The 18,172-nt window shown below is 43.6% G+C and overlaps 2 protein-coding genes across 5 annotated transcripts; one reads left to right on the forward strand and one right to left on the reverse strand.

Moving 5' to 3' along the window:
• Positions 1-7,800: 7,800 nt before the first annotated feature.
• Positions 7,801-9,585, forward strand: LOC133731107 (uncharacterized). The gene is made up of 3 exons (XM_062158562.1): positions 7,801-8,008; positions 8,344-8,744; positions 8,818-9,585. The coding sequence occupies exons 1-3, from the start codon at positions 7,801-7,803 to the stop codon at positions 9,583-9,585; spliced, it is 1,377 nt and encodes a 458-aa protein (XP_062014546.1).
• Positions 9,586-11,249: 1,664 nt separating this feature from the next.
• Positions 11,250-15,991, reverse strand: LOC133733086 (uncharacterized). Of its 4 annotated transcripts, none has more exons than XR_009857487.1 (5): positions 15,441-15,991; positions 12,976-13,410; positions 12,439-12,538; positions 11,997-12,115; positions 11,250-11,750 (listed from the first exon to the last, which is right to left on the reverse strand). XR_009857487.1 is itself a non-coding variant. In XM_062160697.1 (5 exons), exons 1-4 carry the CDS (start codon positions 15,579-15,581, stop codon positions 12,068-12,070), a joined length of 318 nt encoding a protein of 105 aa, XP_062016681.1. In that variant the 5' UTR covers positions 15,582-15,991; the 3' UTR covers positions 11,250-11,750; positions 11,997-12,067. The 4 variants fall into 4 exon arrangements, 2 of the variants coding, with proteins under 2 accessions (XP_062016681.1, XP_062016680.1); XM_062160697.1 differs by having other exon boundaries at positions 11,997-12,106; positions 12,976-13,013; XR_009857486.1 differs by lacking the exons at positions 11,250-11,750; positions 11,997-12,115 and having other exon boundaries at positions 12,152-12,538.
• Positions 15,992-18,172: the final 2,181 nt, after the last annotated feature.

Below are 18,172 nucleotides of genomic sequence, written 5' to 3' on the forward strand. Positions count from 1 at the left end.
CTAGTCACAAGTTGTATAAAATTACCTCAAATTTTACAGATATTTCTTCACTTTATCGGGGATATATCGCAAATATCTAATATATCGAGGATATTTGACGATGTCGGAGAAATTTCACAGGAACGTTAGAAGATAAGATATTTACCCCCCAAGATATATCGACCCGTCGAAAAAAGAAGATATCGGGGGATATATCGGAAATATCGCAGATATTTAAAACCTTGGTCACAACAACACTAGAGAGTGAGCATGACTAGCTTGGAATTATACTTTCTCTATACCTAGATCATCTTCTTGATCTTCTTGTTCCACATAGTGAGTTTCTCTTGCTTCACAATATGCTTTGTAGGCGGTGACAATTTCTTCACGAGCTCTACAAATGTGTGCCCAATGACCGGATACTCCACATCGAGAACATAAATCTCTTTGCTCAGACTCCATTGATTGAGGCGCTTTGAAAGCGTCATTTAGATGGCTCTTAGTGTTGGTGGTGCCACCAACATGGCCAGAGGCGTTGCCTCCCTCTCTCTTTCCACGTTGACCTCTTTGGTTCCGTGTTCGCCTATTTAGGCGGTTACCTTCCCAAGTAGAGCGATTATATGGACCAGAACGTCCAGAAGTATCCCTAAGATTAGGGTTTCGCTCTTGGCACCCTCTCTTAGGGGCGCAACTATAATTGGATTCCGGAATATGCTCTGTTTCCACGGATCTCGAATTATAGTTCTTCACAAGGATGTTGTCATGCTTTTCAGCTACATTCATAGCTCCAATGAGCTCATGAAACCTTGTGATCCGTCCTGCAGTAACATTGATTCGATAGTTCTTAGCAACCATCAATGCAGAGACGGGGAAGGTAGAGAGAGTCTTCTCAATCAACATTGCATTTGTGATCTCTTTACCACAGAATTCCATTAAGGATTTAATGCGAAGTGCTTCCGAGTTGTAGTCAAGAACTGACTTGAAATCATAGAAGTGGAGGCTATGCCATCTCACTTCCAGGTCAGGAAGCAGGGAGTCACGGACGTTGCCAAATCTTTCTTCGAGTGAGACCCACAACCTTCTGGGGTCTTCTTCATTCATACACTCGTACTTGAGCGAATCATCCATATGACGAGTCATTAGGATGATGACTTTCGCCTTATTTGCCTCTAAGGGTGCTCTATTTGCTTCCAAAGCTTGAGCTTGCTCAACAATTAGCACGTCCTGGCTAGGCTCGAGAATCATATCCTAGATTCCATCGGCCTTGAGATGCTGGCGGACATCACAAACCCACTTGTGAAATCCAGAGCTAGTTGTTCCCAATGGAGCAAAGTCCAATTTGTTCAAGTTACTCATCTTGAAAGAGAACAAGAAAAAGGGTTAGTTTCGGAGCGAAAAAGCTACCACAAAAACATATAAAATTTCTGAGCGTAATCGCTTCCAAGAAATTAGGAATTTCTGAGTGTAATTGCTTCCTAGAAATTCAATTCCAAGAGGTATTGGATTAAATCGAAACAATGACGTAAGTGGTCGATCATAAATTCTTTACAAACTCTAAGTTTGGAGATCTCAACAAGCTCCAAGCTTGAAGTGAGCACGAATCCCCACAGTTCGGCTTAATTAGGTCTCCTCTATAATGAAGAAAGGGGGGTAGAAGATGGGAGTTTGCAAGCCCCCGAGAAAAAGAAGAGAAAAAAAATAAAAACTTCAAAAACGGAAACTTTTAGTAAAAAAATACCTCGAAATAGGTCGCCGGAAAATTTGACCGGAAAAAGTTTCCGAAAAGTGGCCCTAAAAATAGCCGGAAAATGGCCGGAAAGTTGACTAGTGCTGACGTGGCAGTGGGGTCTGGTGATGACTTGGCAATGGGTCCGGATGCTGACGTGGCAGTGGGTCCCGGATGCTGACGTGTCAGTGGGTCCCAGGTGCTGACATGGCAGTGGGTCCCTGTGTTGATGTGGCAGTGGCCGTGTCAGTGGGCCTGCATCTGTGGGCTTCTGGGCTGCCTTCTTTTCCTTTTTTTTAATTTTTTTTTCTTTCTTCTGCCGGTTTTTCTGCAGGCCGCTTCACAACTTTTAGACCTGTTTTTGGAGTTCTGTTTCCGATTCCTGGATCTTGGGATCGAGTCGCTGCTGGTAACAAAATTTGGTAGCAATCGGATGTCCGGAAGGTGGTGAACCGGTGCAGGGATCCCTTTTTTCTTCTTGGAGGGCTGGTTCGATACTTCCGGTGACCGGTTCGGTGGTTTTTTGGCATGTTCTGGTGGTTCCGCCGCCGATTCTAGAATCCTGAGATTGAGGGCTTCAATATATGCGGCGGTGGTGGCTAGGGTTTGAAGGCTACGAATTTAGGGTTTTAGGGTTAGTGCTTCGTGCCGATAACGTGTTTTAGAGAAACGAGAATTGAGAGAAAATTGCTATGTATTCTCATTGATAATATGGGCCTCTTTATATAGAGGATTACAATGCATAGAATCTGAATCGTACAAGGAAAGATAATCATACATTGAATGGATATCTCTAAAATTCTCTGAGATTATCTCTAGTTAATAATCCTATTACCACTAGGTCAAGTAACCTAGAGTTTGGGCCAGACACAATTTGGATTTACTTAAACAGATTACTATTATTTGGTTGTATGTATTTAAAATTTAGAATATGTAATAAATTAAGAAAGTTAAAAAACAAATAAAAAACGAAATAAAAAAAACTTTGTTTTGGAAATAAAAATTGAATACTGCAAAGTGGGTACAATATCAACCCCTACATCTTCAACGCGCTCGATCGAAATGGCGACGGTTAAGTGGACTTTTGGGAAGTTCTCACTAACGTTCTCACACTATACTACACCATCAAGACCAGGTTGTATCATTGTGCTGACTGCAGAGTACGCCTCTTGAGGCTGTATTTCACCTGTGTTGAGTGCTTTGACAGAGCCGGCGATACCTATGATCTGTGCTCCATCTGCTATTCTGCCAGGCAGTTTCCTCACCGCCACACTCTCTTCTTGGATAATCATATGCAGGGGCGGAACTACATTACTGTCACAGGGGTCCGGACCCCCTTAGCATTTGTGTAGATTCAATCTCAGAGAGCCAAAAGGCTGCTAATCAAACTGAATATGAAGATGATTAATAAACTGGACCCCCCTTCGCCCACTCACATAACAATACATTGTCACGTATAAAAATGAAAAGAAGGAAAGATTAAACTTAACAAATCAATAAGATGTTGCTTTATCCAACAAAATATGTGATACGTTTAAAAGCCACTTAATATACTCTTTATCAATGTGAAAGACCCAAAAAAAAAATCTCTAATTAACAGGTTTTCAAAGTGAAAATAAAAGTATATCAATACCCCTTTCATCTTCATATATTATGTTTATGTTCGGACCCCCCCCAAGTTACGAATTCTAATTCCGCCCCTGATCATATGCTGCTCATAGCAAAAAGAAGACAAGCTCGTGGTAGTCATAACCTGAATCAGGTATTGCTTTTTTTTTCTTTTTTTTTTAACAGAACAGAGGTAGAGGGCGGTAGCTTATCTACCGCTCCATTGAATAAAAGATCAAAGAAAAGACTACAAGGGATGAGGATCCAACCAAAACCTCCCTAAGCAACCAAATCATAAAACAACTTAATGAAAACGAAAGTGAGCGCTTGGTTCCTCATTAAACAAAGAAACAATGAAAAGGGGGAGAGAATCCCACCATAAATTGGGTAATTGAACAGTCTGTTTTAAATTTCTAGCCAATATACGCACATTCATTTCGTTTGGATGATGTGTCGGCTAAAATTTTAGAGGAGTGAAATCCACGCTCCCCATTTTACGGTCCACACTCTATGCTTCATTTTTTAGTATCTTAAGTTTTGTCTTTTTATAGTGTAAATTGTAAAACATGTGATGTAAGATACTAAAAAAAGAAACATAGAGTGTGGATTGTAAAATAAAGAGTGTAAATTTCATTTCCCAAACTTTATTAGGATTTTCAATGCTATGTTTTTCTTTTATTTTGAGTTAAAACGGTACATGTACAGGAGGGAGCTAGCTACGCCTATGGTTGAGTAGCCAAACCACTTATCGATTAAACCAAAAAAAGGGGAAAAAATTGAGAAGAGAGCTTCTATTCATACCTCCTATTTTAGCATCTAGACATTCTCTACAAAATTAACCCTAAAGTTTCCAGTTTTACCCTTATTTCACACCACTCGTATACCTCTTTCATCGACGTCGACAATGTTCCACTAACACCTCCAACAACCAGCAATGGAACCTGTCAATTATGACAAGAAAGCAAACCTATTACTAGACGTTACATTAGTCCATGGGACAGTCACATAGCAATATTATTTAAAATCATATTGAGATTCATCTGATGTGGGAACATGTATCTCAAATTCTCAATTACTTTCAGAAAGTTTCTTCAAATGTTTGGAAATAGTTTTAGTTCTTATAGCCCTTAAAGTACTCGTCATCTCTCAGAAATCTAATTCAATTTACATATAGAAAGTTTGCATTTTCTATGTGAATTCCAACCATATTCTAGAGTTTGTATTACTATGGAAGAAAAGACTGATAATTGTCAAAGCAGATGCAGATGGAGAGTGAGAGATAATCACTTTTGTATAATTATGATCTACCTTTTGATTGATATCACGATTCACCTTTACATTAGACTCTTTGACTTGTCAAAATCTAGTATGTTAGAGGTATTATCCTGTGTTTGTATAGTTCCAGCTTTAGTACTTGAGAAAAATATTTGCAATCTTCTTTGTCAAATTCTTCAATTACCTTACTGTCATCACATAATGGGGAACTTTGCTTCTTGAGAGAGAGAGAGAGAGAGAGATGGGAACGTGTGTAGGGTTTTTGATAGAGGCGTCTAATCGCTGGTATTGGAAGCGAATGATATTTGAGATTTTTTATTGGATTTAAGGACAAAATAGGATTTTTAAAGTTTCAAAAAAGTTGGGAGGTCCAAATGCTAATATGAGAGGTATGAATAGAAGCTCCTAATTGAGAAAACTATCTAAGAATTAGAAATAAAGAAGAAAAACGAATTGGCATATGTCAAAATTCAAAATGGTAAAACCTTACGGTCTGATTAGTTTAGGCAAACAATAACCGAACTCCGATCTTCAGCATAATTTAAATAAAATTATTCAAATAATACAAGTATATATTTTAAGATCGTTCTATGTTCAATAAAAAAAGGTCGTTCTATGTACAAGAATTGTTTCAGTTGTCTCGGGATGGGTCCGATCCAGCTGAACAAGGGATGTGCTGGTCTGTTACTATCGCTATCGGTCTCGCTTATCTGCAAAACAGACGAAGGTCAGAGGGAAGACCGGGCGTGCCGGCCTTCAACGCTCCGATGCCTAAGTCAGTATCGAGTAAGATAATGATAATGGAAAGTGATAGTAAACAGTTACCTTTTTAGGTTGTTGGAGATGACCTTAATGTAGCATGTTTGTGGGAGCTTGGTTCTGTTTCTTTCAGTGTGGGATGCTCGGGATCCCGATATTGCCCCGAGGGGTATCGGAACCCTCGGCTGGGAGCTTACCTCGCTGGTATGTTGGCGATACGAGTCTTGTGCTTCCGATACATGTGCTTAGGAGGTATGTGCATACCAACAAGTCCCCCAAGTCCCCAGTCAAGAGTTCTCTTGGGTGGGGAGTTTGTCATTGGTAAAAGTATCAGAAGTTCAAGGCGAGTTTATGTCACGTGGCTTCCGTACAACCATTACACTCAGTCACCCAAGTCCCCAGTTAAGAGGAATCTTGGCTGGGGTGAGTGGGTCATGTTGGCATTCAACGTTGTGTCTCTATCGCGAATCGGTGGTGGGGTTGCATGCGTCTTTTGGCGAATAGGCCATGCCCCTGTGACACGTGTGGTGATCTTATTTGTTTTCGTGTGCGGGAAGACCGGTGTACTGGAGTCCGGAACGTGTAATAATGGCGTAGTGGTGAGGAGCCGAGGCAACGGCGCATGACCTTTGTAACGTTCAGGGATGTCGGACACGTGGTGAGATCTGGTTTTGTCGTCCTTGCACGTCCAACTGTCCCGGTGTTCTCGAGATCCCTATATAAGGACAGAGGAGAGACATGGAGATGGTTACTATTCCTGTGTTCGTGTTGGAGATTGAGACAAGAACTGGGTGAAGTTGGGGCCGTTGGTGTGCTGAGAGCTCGGAACTTTTCGTGAGGTGGTCGAAATTTTCGTGTTGTGGGTGTCGTTGTCTCTGTGTTCCAATAGGAGGAGTGAACAGGTACGCCGTCTCTTGACCTTTCTGGGTTCATCTGGGGGCGTTGGTGTGCGTAGGTCATATTAGGGGGGTCGTATTCAGGGAGTGAGATTTACCGGTGGGTTCTGGGTTGCGTTAGGTCTAGCGAGATTTTGGAGGGGTCGAATTTCGGGTCGAGCTGAGCCTCTTGTGGTTGCTTCGGGTAGGTTTTGAAGATTTGAAATTTTGCGGGGGAGTGTTGAGGAAGGCGATATAAAATGACTGACCAGTTATCTGTATTGCTCGTAGTATGGCGCGGGAGAACCGCAGTCATGGTAGGCGAGAGGGTTCTGCTCGCGGAGGAGAGGGAGCCTCTCGTGGTAGCGGCGGCGCTTCTCGCAGTCGCAGTGGAGGTGGTCCCCGCGAGGGCGTCGCGGGTGGTTCCCAGGGAGGTGGCGAGGGCGCTTCCCGAGGAGGTGGTGGGGGAGTTCCTCGTGGGAGTATCGCGGGGAGTTCCCGAGGAGGCGGTGAGGGTGTTTCCTGAGGAAGTGGCGAGGGTTCGTCTCGTGGAGTTCCAAGTAGGGTTGAGCAACCTGTGGTGTTTGATATACCTAACGTGGATGATGTCGAAGTATTAGAGATCCCACATTCGCCACGGGGGCGGTTGCTCCTTGGCGATACGCCTATTGATCAACCTGGTCCAAGTATGACGGAGGAGCAGATCGCCAAGATGAGGACCACTTGGGCGACTCTAGACAACATCTTGTTGCGCCCTTTGAGGGATGGTGAAATATTTAGCCACCCCGAGTTGGGGTGGGTATGCTTTTACAAATATCAGCTCAGGTGTGGGTTGACGTTCCCGATACCGGAGGAGTTGCAGTATCTGTTGTCCTACCTGAATATATCGGTAGGGCAGCTATCGCCCATTGCGTTGAGCCAAATAATGGGAGTGTTGCTGCTATGGAAGCTTAGCAGGTTGTTATGTCCCAGTATCGGCGAGTTTAATTCCATGTTCAAGATGCAGTACTCGACTAAAGCCGGCGATAGTGGATGTGTAAATTTTAGGGCGCGCGGCCGCGCTGTTATCGAGGACTTGCGGTCAAACATTTATGCGCGTTGTCGGGGGAGGCCTTTCTTGGTAGGAGGCCGGTGGCAGAATCCGGATATGGTGCATCGGACTCCGACCCGTTTCCAACCCATCTGTGAGTATCGTGAATGCATTTTTGGTGGGTTTTTGCCTTTGGTGTATTCTAATAGCGTGTTTTTGCATCGTAGTGAGGCAGGAGGTTGATTTGACCACGCTGGAGCGGAAGCGTGTGGCGAGGGTGATGGGTGCATTTCTCAAGGGGACGAGGGGGTTCTATCGTCTGTGTAGGCTCCCGATATACGAGAGGTTTGAGTTGGGGAGGTTTCCCGGTGAGGGGTTCTCTTTTTGTTGTTCTTGTGGTTGTGGATCGTGTACCGTGTTATGGCGTTGCTAACGTTGTATGCTTATTTTGCAACGGATATGCCGAACGAGGCCCTAGCAAAAGTGACGCCCCGTACGCCGATGTCGATCCCGCTACCATTATTGAGGGGTTGTTGTGAGAATCGGAGATGGCGAGGCAAGTGGATGTGGACCTGCCGGATAATGGGCGCATAACTGATCATCGGGTGAACATGTTGTTGCCTGACGAGGTGTATCTGAGTTTTCCCGATACAGTGCTGGAGTATCTCAACCAGCGAGCTGAGGAGGAAGCTGGTGTCGAGGGGCATGAGGCTCGGGGCATTCGGGGACCGGCGCAAAATCCCCAGGGGAATGCAGGTGGGTGAAACGGGCGAGCGCCTTCAAGTGCATGTTGGGGAGCGTCAGTCCCCCGAGACTCGGGAAGTGGTGAGACAATCCCCCCAGGCCTCGGCAGGAGGGGTGCATCTTGGTGACGTGGCTCGGGCCTCTGAGCCCACGGTTGAAGTGGAGATCTCCGTTGAGGAGTCGCTGGAAGAGGTGGAGCGACGTCAAAGCAATACCAGCGCCCGTGCTCGACTGGTGCAAGACGCAATGTTGGAACAGCTAGATGCTGTCTTTGGCGAGGACTGTTGACAGTGGGGAGGCGGAGGTGACCAGCTAGGCTGTTAGCAAGACAGCTTTGACTGCCGAAGCTCCTGAGGTGCAACCTGAGTCTGGAGAGGGCGTGGTTGGGGTTGCCCAAGTTATCGAGACGGGGACCCATGGCCAGGATGGCGAGGGGGATGGAATCCGAGTGTTGGACACATGCGCCCGTACGGATGGGGTCGGGTCGAAGAAAAGGACTGCCTCGCAGCTGTGTCTCGGGAGTCCCCCAGTCGGTGTCGCCATCGATACTCGTGGTAGCAAAAGGTCTCGAGGTTCTCGCGATGAGGTTGCCGGGGGTCTCGCGCGCACCCTGGGCGAGATTGGAATTACTGATGGCGCCATTCTTCATATGGTTGCTGACCTACGGAACTGTCATCTCGACCGCAGTCGCGTGAATGCCGAAGATCCGCGCTTGGGGTATCGGGAGGCTCAGGAGAGGTTGATGAGGGTATGTATCGTTATGGGTTTGCTAGTTCCTTATTTCTGTCACGTAGGTATATTGACATTGGTGTGCGATGCAGGCTGTGAACATGAATTACCATGCCTCTGGCGAGTTGGTAGCTCATTTTGATCGGGAGATAGCCCGATTGCAGAGGGAGCTGAATGTCGAGAGGGAGCGGGCCCGTGAGCTGCAGAGTGTGTTAAACCAAGGCCTGGTGGAACGCGAGGATATGAGGCGAGCAATTGATGACGGGATCATGAGAAGGATGGAGCTGGAGCGATCACCCGCAGTGGAGGAGGCGCGCCGCCAAGAGGCCGAGGGTACCATTGCCCAGTTGAGGGAGGCCAACCTGGATCTGACCGGGAGGCTACAACGGGCGGAGGATGGTCTGAAAGTTGTGGATCAGGTGAGGGCTCGGGTTACCGAGGCTGAAGAGCACCTGCGAGAGTTGGAGAGGCAAGTCCGGGATCGCGATGCCGAGTTGGAACTTCGCGCGGCTACTCTAGAAAGTTTGGCTCCTTTTCCCAATCGTGTGGTGGAGTTGGAAGGGCAGGTTGGTACTCTGCAAATGGAGGTTGACCGCTTGCGAGACGTTGAGCTTGAAGTAGGCAAGAGGGAAGCAGAGATGGAGCGGCTCAGGAAGGAGTTAGCCGAGCAACAGGCTCGAGCCAGTGACTTTGCCGAGGAGTTCATTCGCTTGCGTGCTGCTGCCGAGACACATCGGGACAAGCTTCACAAGGCTAGGCGGGATGGTGCGGACAAGGCGGTGGATCTCTATCTCCGGTCAGACCACTTTCAGGAGAAGTTGAACAAAGCCTTCTCAGATGGGGCCCTGCACTCGATCTGAGATGGTATCGCTGCCGGCTGGATTGATCAGGAGAAGATGGTTCGGGATATGCAGGCCAAGAAGGCAGCGAGATCGCAAGCCAGTGCTGCAAGTGGTGGTCGAGGTGCAAGGATCGTGATCCGGGAGCAGGCTGTACCGGAGCATGTACTACTAGCGAGCGGGAAGCCTGAGTGGATATCGAGGGCGAGGTGCAAGGCGAGAATGTTGGGGAGCGAGACGGAGTGGAGGAGCGAGATCAAGTAGAGGAGCAGGCACGTAGCGCCGAGGGCGAGACTTAGCCTCTGTATTTCTTCGTTTTGTGCTAGCGATAGGTTTTCCTTTTCTTGTAAATGCTTTGGATTTTGTTGAGACATTTGACCGAGTGGTCTGGTTTTTGAAATGTCTGCTTGGTGTTGGGACGCGAAAAGTTTATGGGGAATAGACATCGTTGGGCAATAGTTCCCCGTGCGTTGCATATATTTATTGCTTTGTCGATTGGTTGCTTTGTCATTAATGCAGGTCATTAAGGCGACGGGACGATTGGTCATCAGGAGACGGTTGGTGGCGGTGGCATTCCCCTATAAATAGGCAGGGGTAAGGAGATGGGTTGATCATATTTTCAACATGGCGTTTTCCTTGTTTATCATTGTGCTGCTGCTTATGAAATCTTTTCCTAGCTCCCTTTAGGCGGTGTGTGTTTCCAGATTTCTGGGCTTATAGCTTAATCTCATCTTGGGTTATGGGCTTTATAGCCTAATCTCACAAGGACTCGGCTTCATCACCCGTTTGGGGATTGCGCAATCTGTGCCCCTGCGGGACTGAAAAGCCATCCAAGTGAGAAACCCAAGGACCAAGATTGTTGGAGGTGCGGCGGGCTACAATGATGGAGATCGGGTGGTGATACGGTGGAGAGTGGTGAACCGGTACTGCCCCCCCTGTCTTTCCCATCATTGCCCGGCCAGCCTATCAATCCTCTTCAATTTTCTGCTGAAGCTCCTCAAATTCCAAAGAATCAGACTTGATTGGAGCCAGCTTGTACCGGACTCGGGAGGACAAGCGAGGATAGTTACATGTGTATCGCATTTGTATGAATATGTCACTACAAAAAAGAATTCAAATTGCCACGGCGTTGTGCCGTTGCGGAAAGTGAAATTGCCTTCGTAAAAGACCAATGGCGACGGCTAGGCGACGGTAATTGCGCCGATGTCGTTGAGGGCGTCGCCATTGGTATCTGCGACGGCAATTGCGCCGTCGCAAGCTTAATAGCGACGGCAAACCTTGCCATCGCAAGAATTTTGCTACTGAAAAATGCCGTAGCAAATATCCATGGCGACGCCACCGACCACTACCAAAGCTTTGCGACGGCAATTTTGCCATCGCAAAAGTTTATTTATGAATTAAAAAAAAAATTTGGCATGCAAAATATGCATGCTAGATATATATATATATATATTTTTTTTTGGGTGGATAAAAGCTGTACAAAATGAAATTAAGCATATTGAAAAGGAAATGTTACATGTTAATTTTTCTCATGAATGTCACAAAGGAAATGAAGCTCTTATACATGAGTTTACAAGATAATACAAGGTAGTTTTTTTTCCCTATACTTCAAGATAAGCCTTGCCGGGACCTCCCAAGAACTTGAAGATGTTGTGAAACATAATGGATGATTTAAACCTGCACAATATCTGTCCACTCCTTTATTCAGCAAAGAAATATGCAAAGATAAACTGAAAACAGAATAATAACACAATAAGCAAACTGATTTAAAATTATCTTGGAAATCATAACCATATCATAGGAGTCACTTACTCTGCTTGAGATAGATCCTATAAACACAATTTAAAGAACATGAGCTCAAGAACCTCCACCAACACCTAATTTACATCACAGTACTGGAAGCTAGCATATATAGCAGTTAAACCACATAGTTGCACAAACATTATCTATAACATAAGCTACAACTAATGATTTGGGGTCCTATTGCAGACATATAATCATAATCTACTAGCAAACCTTAAAGCAACTTTTACTTAAGAAACTGAAAGTGTAGCTTCTAAATATATAGCAGGCTACAGTCTGAAACAGATACAAGAGACCAAAAAACATATATGTTTAACATCTAGAGTTCAATATTAACCTTGTCGGTCCTGAGCTGAAATAAAAACTTCATAAGGCACAAGCACCTGTCAAAGAAGAATTATAGTAATCAGTATGGTGAAACTAGATACCATGTCCCCGTGTCAAGTTCATGAAGAATGAGAGGTGCTAAAAAGTTAAGTTGTCTTGATATCAACTATAGGCAAAACAGAAAGGTTGTCCTAATAATAGCTTCATGTCTATGTATAAGTTACATAGTACTAGGACTTCTAGCAGTATATGATTATGTAAAAGTTATGCCTCAAAATTTCATTTAAAAAACCACAGCTCACCTTAGTTAAGATACCAATAAACATTACGATCTAGGCATTAGAAGGCCCTTAGAAACATATCTTGTGTTAATTCAGCCAAAACAACCAAAACTATCCTTGACACACATAACCTGCAGTCACTACAAAATCAAATTGGATTAGAATTCCAATATATTTTCTTTCTCCACATGTCTAACAACAACTGAATTACTAACTATTCAAGTACATATTTTTCATTTCTTGTACAGACTTCTGCCTCGTTTCATAAGCTGTCTCCTAAAAGAAAACATAGAAATGAATAATCACAGTACTTAAAAATCACTCAAATAACCCTGGAAACAAAAATATCAATTCTGAAGGATCCCCAATCCTAGAAACACAGTCAAATTCATGCACATACCAAAACATAGGACCAACAGATCATTCTGCAATCAAATTCAAGAAAATTGTAAACTGAGCTGACCTTCAAGTGCGCAGTGGCTTTGTCCTTGTCAGTGAACACTCCAGTAGACTCCACAACAATATCGGCACCAAACTGACCCCATGGGATCTCCCTTGGGTTTCTGTAACAAACAAATCCCATTATTGTTGTAACATTGAAACCTTATAGTGTCAAGGTTTACTTCACCATTCAGCTATAAATCCATAGAGAAAATTAATCATCCAATTACACTCTTGTAGAGAAATATAGAGGTAACTGCTAAGGTTTCCAAATTGTTCCAAAATTCTAAATCCCAAGCTTAAACATCTAAGTGAAACTAACTAACATTCAAAACTTCTCCTTATTCACCGGGAAAAGAATTTCCTTCAACAGACAAACCCAACTCTTTTGCTTGTCCACTGAACATTCAAAAGCAACTTGAAACCACTAAAAATACATTAATCAGAAAATTAAGCCAAGAACAGATAAATGCAAAGGTAACTCCAAACATTTTTGAATTTTAAGCTTGCATGTGATCAAAACTAATTTACAGCCAAAAAAGTATAAGACCATTCTTACCTGTAAAGTTTCCAGAAACAAATGCTCGTGAAGCATCTCTTCATTTATGAACATGGGAAGGAAAAAAAAACAATTATTAATACACAAGTCTAGACAGATACAAAGGAGAAAAGGATATAATTGATTATCTACTATATTTGAGGGCTATACAGAAACCAAATAATGTTATATCAAATGAAAAATGGAAATTTTGAGGGAAAAGAAGTACCAGTATGAGTTTGTCACCAGAGGCAATTAGATATGAAACGAACTGCCTATCAATCTCATAATTCTAGACTTTCTGTTTTCATTGTTTGTAGTTGTATATTTCTTGTGTACTTCAGCTTGCCCCCTTGAGGATCTTTTCATTTTACACAAAATTAACTAGTCCATAAGGCAATAGTGAACATTCTTACCCCATAAGATCAACCTCAACCAACAATGTTTCAGTGACATCTATAACAAGGAAAAACAGAGAATTGCAAGGAGAGATATCAATACCTAACCTCTACAAATCCATCTGGATGATGTTCTAAAATATACAACACCTACTCAAAGAATTCTCAGGAGATATCAAAGTTAACAGACTACCAAGCTTTTTGGGGGGCAGCTGAATTTTGAACATCTAATAGCTCGAACAAATTGTACAGGAAATGCAATTTATAGTAGCAAAGGCAGAAAAAACAAAATCATGCAATTGCCACAGTTCTAATAATTAAGTTTGCGTTTGCAGTGAGTAAATGCTGACAGAGAAATGCAACAACTTAATAGTACAAATTCACAGCCACACAATGATATCTACAAATCAAGCTTGTAAAAAGTAATTCATAATAACCCTAACATTTCTTTGCAGTAAAAGCCCTAACATTTCAAAACAAAAGAAAAATTGCAGAAAAAGCACCAACCCATGAGTTTTCCCCAAACAAGCACCAACCCAGCTTTGCTCCATCCTTTCTCCAAAACTAATACAAAACCATTCACTCAATACGATCAATTTTGAACCTCAATTCATGATTACACTAGAAGAAATCTTCAAGACGTCTTCGAAGTTCAAATGATTACAGAAACCTCTCACTGATCCAAACAACAAAAAAGACAAAAAAGTTCAAATGTTCAAAAGTTCAAATGTTCAACTGTGAAAAACAACTAAAGAAACTTACACATGGCTGTGCAAAGACAAAAAAGATAGAGATTGTGCAAAGACAAAAAAGATAGAGAACATAGCAGCAACATATGGAACCTATAACATTTCAAAATGTATCATAACACGAAACCATTACAAACAGAACACCACATACCGAAGAGCTAATGATGTCTTCTAAGGTCTTCTTAAAATTTTCATCTAGCAACACCTCGTTTCCGGCCCAAGGCTTACAAAGTGTATTCTCCTCCTTAAGGGACTTAGAACCAATGGAAGTAGACCTACATTGTTCATGACATGTATCTATCAGCCATTAATAAATAGAACTGAAGAGACTAAACTATTAACAAAGTATGAATTGATCAATAGAAAATAACTCAATGACAGTAAAAGATAGGTAAGATCTATATCAGATCGCTACCCGTTGTATCTGTAAATAGGTGCAAAAATCAACCAAGACCAAGAGACTCTACCTGTGAAGGGAATTTGCAAACTCTACCTGAAGTCCCATTGAGGATACTAATCTTAGCATTTCACCAATAAGCAAAAGAAACTAGTGCCCAGAAGAAGATAGTAGAAAGTTTGAAACTATATTTACATATACACATCCCAAAACATACAACCTAAATGGTGATAGCAGACGAGTTTTATTTCGAACTACATCTCTTTCAAATCCCAATTTTCAGTCTAGATGGTACAGGGATGATATAAGATAGCCCCGAGGAACTGAAGGCACACACGGTTTGCATATCTAGCTACAATGAGTTTGGCCACACACGGTTTGCATATCTAGCTACAATGAGTTTGGCCACGGTTTCCATCCTGATATGTAGATGTTAAGAAGCCAGTACAAGAATAAACTGCACTACATATTCTGGAACCACCAGTTACCAAATGAGCATGCTTCATGGACTTTTGAATGAAAAATCAACCAAGTATAATCAAAACCCATAATCAAATACCAAACATGAATCTAAAGCAAGAGATCAACCCCAGAAAAAGATAATTGAAAAAGTAATAAGAAACCCCAAAAAAGCAGAAAGAGAGAGAGTATGTTCTACCTGAGAGTGCAGAAATGAAAAATTCGAAATAAACCAAAATTAGTACGAAAAACCCTCAATTTCCTCAATTTTAGAAGAAATTGAACAATTCAATAAGCCATATACTCATCATATAAAATAGAGACAGTGAGAAACAAAGTGGTGTTAGAATTGGAAGAGTAGAATAGATGAAAGTGAAAGTGATTTTCGTTTTCCCAGAAAGATGGCTGGAGATTTAAGTAAAAGAATCAAAATTTAACTTAGCCAAACAAAGAGAGCAAAGATCTAGGAGAAATAGGAAATACCAGAGACGAGCCTCGAACTGTGAACGATTTCATTGAAACGACGAGATCTAGGGTTGAACGAATGGGTGACCAAGAGACTACAGAGAAAGAAGATGTAGTTGGGACTTTTGGATTCGAGTACCCAAACGCTAGATAGTTCATCGATCATAGATCTGATGAAAGAAAGAAAGAAAGAAAGAAGCACGTAGAGAGCAGAAATTCAACAGAGAAGGCGTCACCCAAAGAAAAACTGCTCGACTATTTTTCTGTTTATGATTTGATTCTCTTTTGCAATCTAACATAGAGTTTAGAACCCGACGGCAGAGACTTGGGGTAGCAATTGATATCAAAAAATGCGACGGGGTAGTTTTGCTGTAGTGTACAATTATGATTTATTCGACGGGGAAGTTCTGCCGTCGTATAAAAATATGATTTATGCGACGGGGCAATTCTGCCGTAGTACACCATTCTTGTCTCTGCGACGGAGTCAATTTGCTGAAGCAAATTGTCCACTTTCCGCCACGGCAATTACACGCCGACGCTAACCAGTGTAGCCAAAACAATTCTTTTTTGTAGTGTGTAATGTTGTCATTGTGTATCGCATTTGTGCGAAGTATCAATTGGTGTATCGCTATTGGCCGCAATGCCCTTTGTAATAAACATTCCTTTTGGAGTATGTATCGTCTTTCGTTGTGCTATCGCCCTTTATTTCTGCATGAGCTTTTCATTGTGTATATCTTGTCACCGCGGTGAAGTGTGAGTGTGGGCGCCGCATTATAGGGTGTAGTATGATATCGATATTTGTATCAATAGCGAGTGGCAAACTTTTGACATTGAGCGTTTTCATTTGACGTGGCATCTCGTCGGCGTTAGCCGTCGCTGCCCTACATGTGAGGGGCCCGTGAATCGCGATGTGTCGCGTGGTGATAACTATATTCGTGGCGATGTGTTGGCCACCATTTATTTAGTTGCTTCATGGCGAATTATGGCGTAGCGTTTATGTAATTCAAGTATAGGAGCATTCATTGGTGGCGGAGTATCGCATATCGTTAACATTCATTCGCTGGGGCATTTATTCATTTGCTGGCGTATCGCGTAACATTCATTCATTCATTCATTGGCGTATCGCATAACATTCATTCATTTGTTGGCGTATCGCGTAACATTCATTCATCATTCATTCGTTGGTGTATCGCGTAACATTCATTCATTCATTCATTCATTCATTCGCGTATCGCGTAACATTCATTCGTTGGCTTATCCCGTAACATTCATTCATTCATTCGTTTGATCGCGGCTGGCAGCGCAAGGGTTCGCGGGGGACAGCATCGTGCTGTATCAGCGGAACCAGCCGTGAGCGATATCGCATTGACATTATAAAGCGCGTAGGCAATAAGTTGGGATTGTTGTACAACGTGCCCTTGCCTGTTGCGTGTTATGGTGGCCATCATAAGGCCTATGGCGATAATGACAGGAGAAATGTGACCTATCATAGGTCGAAAGGCGATAATCGTTAGCATTCGTTTAATTCAGTGGGTGGGTGTGGCGAGTAGGAGTGTTGTATTTATTGCGAGAGCATGCAATGCATAAGTAAGATCATGTCATTCAATACTGTGCGAAGGCAGCCGCAAAATACATTTGACTAAGAAAGGTAAAGGGAGATAATATTGATGCTTTCAAGCATGGGGGGGAGGCGATGAGGTTGCAGAAACTGTAGACTAGATTCCCTGCTCTACCTGGGGTAGTAGCGGAGGTGCTGGGTGTTCCACGGATGTGGGAGGGTGATACCATCTGCTCCCCTCAAGTAGAAGGTAGCGGGTCCGACGACCTCGATGATTTCATACGGCTCTTCCCAGGTGGCCTTGAGCCCCGTTGGGGTTGGCATCTTCTCTTTCATCACCCAGTCCCCGACGGAGAGGAGGCGAGGCATGACTCTGGCGTTATAGTAGCGAGCGATACGCTGCTTGTTGTTGATATTCCGGAGATGGGCTCGCTCACGGCGCTCTTCCAAGAGGTCAGAGTCGAGGTTCAACCCTTCCGAGTTGCTGAGTGGGTCCAAGCATGCGACCCTCTCGCTATGCACCTCCTGCTTGACAGGGATCACGGCCTCGGTGACATATGACAAGCAGAAAGGGGACTTGTCATTGGCCTCTGTTGGGGTCGTTCTTATTGCCCATAGCACCTCGGGGAGTTTTTCGGCCCATAAGCCCTTGGCATCGTCGAGCTTCTTTTTCAAGTTCTGCTTGATTATCTTATTGACAACTTCGACTTGGCCATTTTTCTGTGGGTGTGCGAGGGAGGCATATCTGATCTGTGTGCCGTACTGGCCAACGAAGACCCTGAGCGTATCGTTATCGAACTGGGCACCATTATCGGTGATGATTATCTCGGGGATTCCGAATCGGCAATATATGTTTTTCCACAGAAAGTTAATGACCTTGGCTACTGTGATAGTGGCTAAAGCCTCGGCCTCGACCCACTTGGTGTTGTAGTCCACTGCGACAATGGTGAATTTGAGCTAACCCGGTGCTATTGGGAATTTCCCAATGAAGTCCAGACCCCACTGGCAGTATGCCCAAGGGGCGATGATGATCGAGAGCGGTACCGATGGTGCAAGAGGGGAGTTGGCGAACTGGTGGCATTTAAGGCAGGCGCTAGCGATACGCTTCGCGTCTTGCTCGATTGTAGGCCAATAGTACCCAGTACATAGTGCCTTAAACGCCAGGTTTCTCTTGCCCGCGTGATTGCCGCAA

This window comes from Rosa rugosa, chromosome 2 (assembly GCF_958449725.1).
Source record: "Rosa rugosa chromosome 2, drRosRugo1.1, whole genome shotgun sequence".
NCBI classification, from domain to species: Eukaryota; Viridiplantae; Streptophyta; class Magnoliopsida; order Rosales; family Rosaceae; genus Rosa; species Rosa rugosa.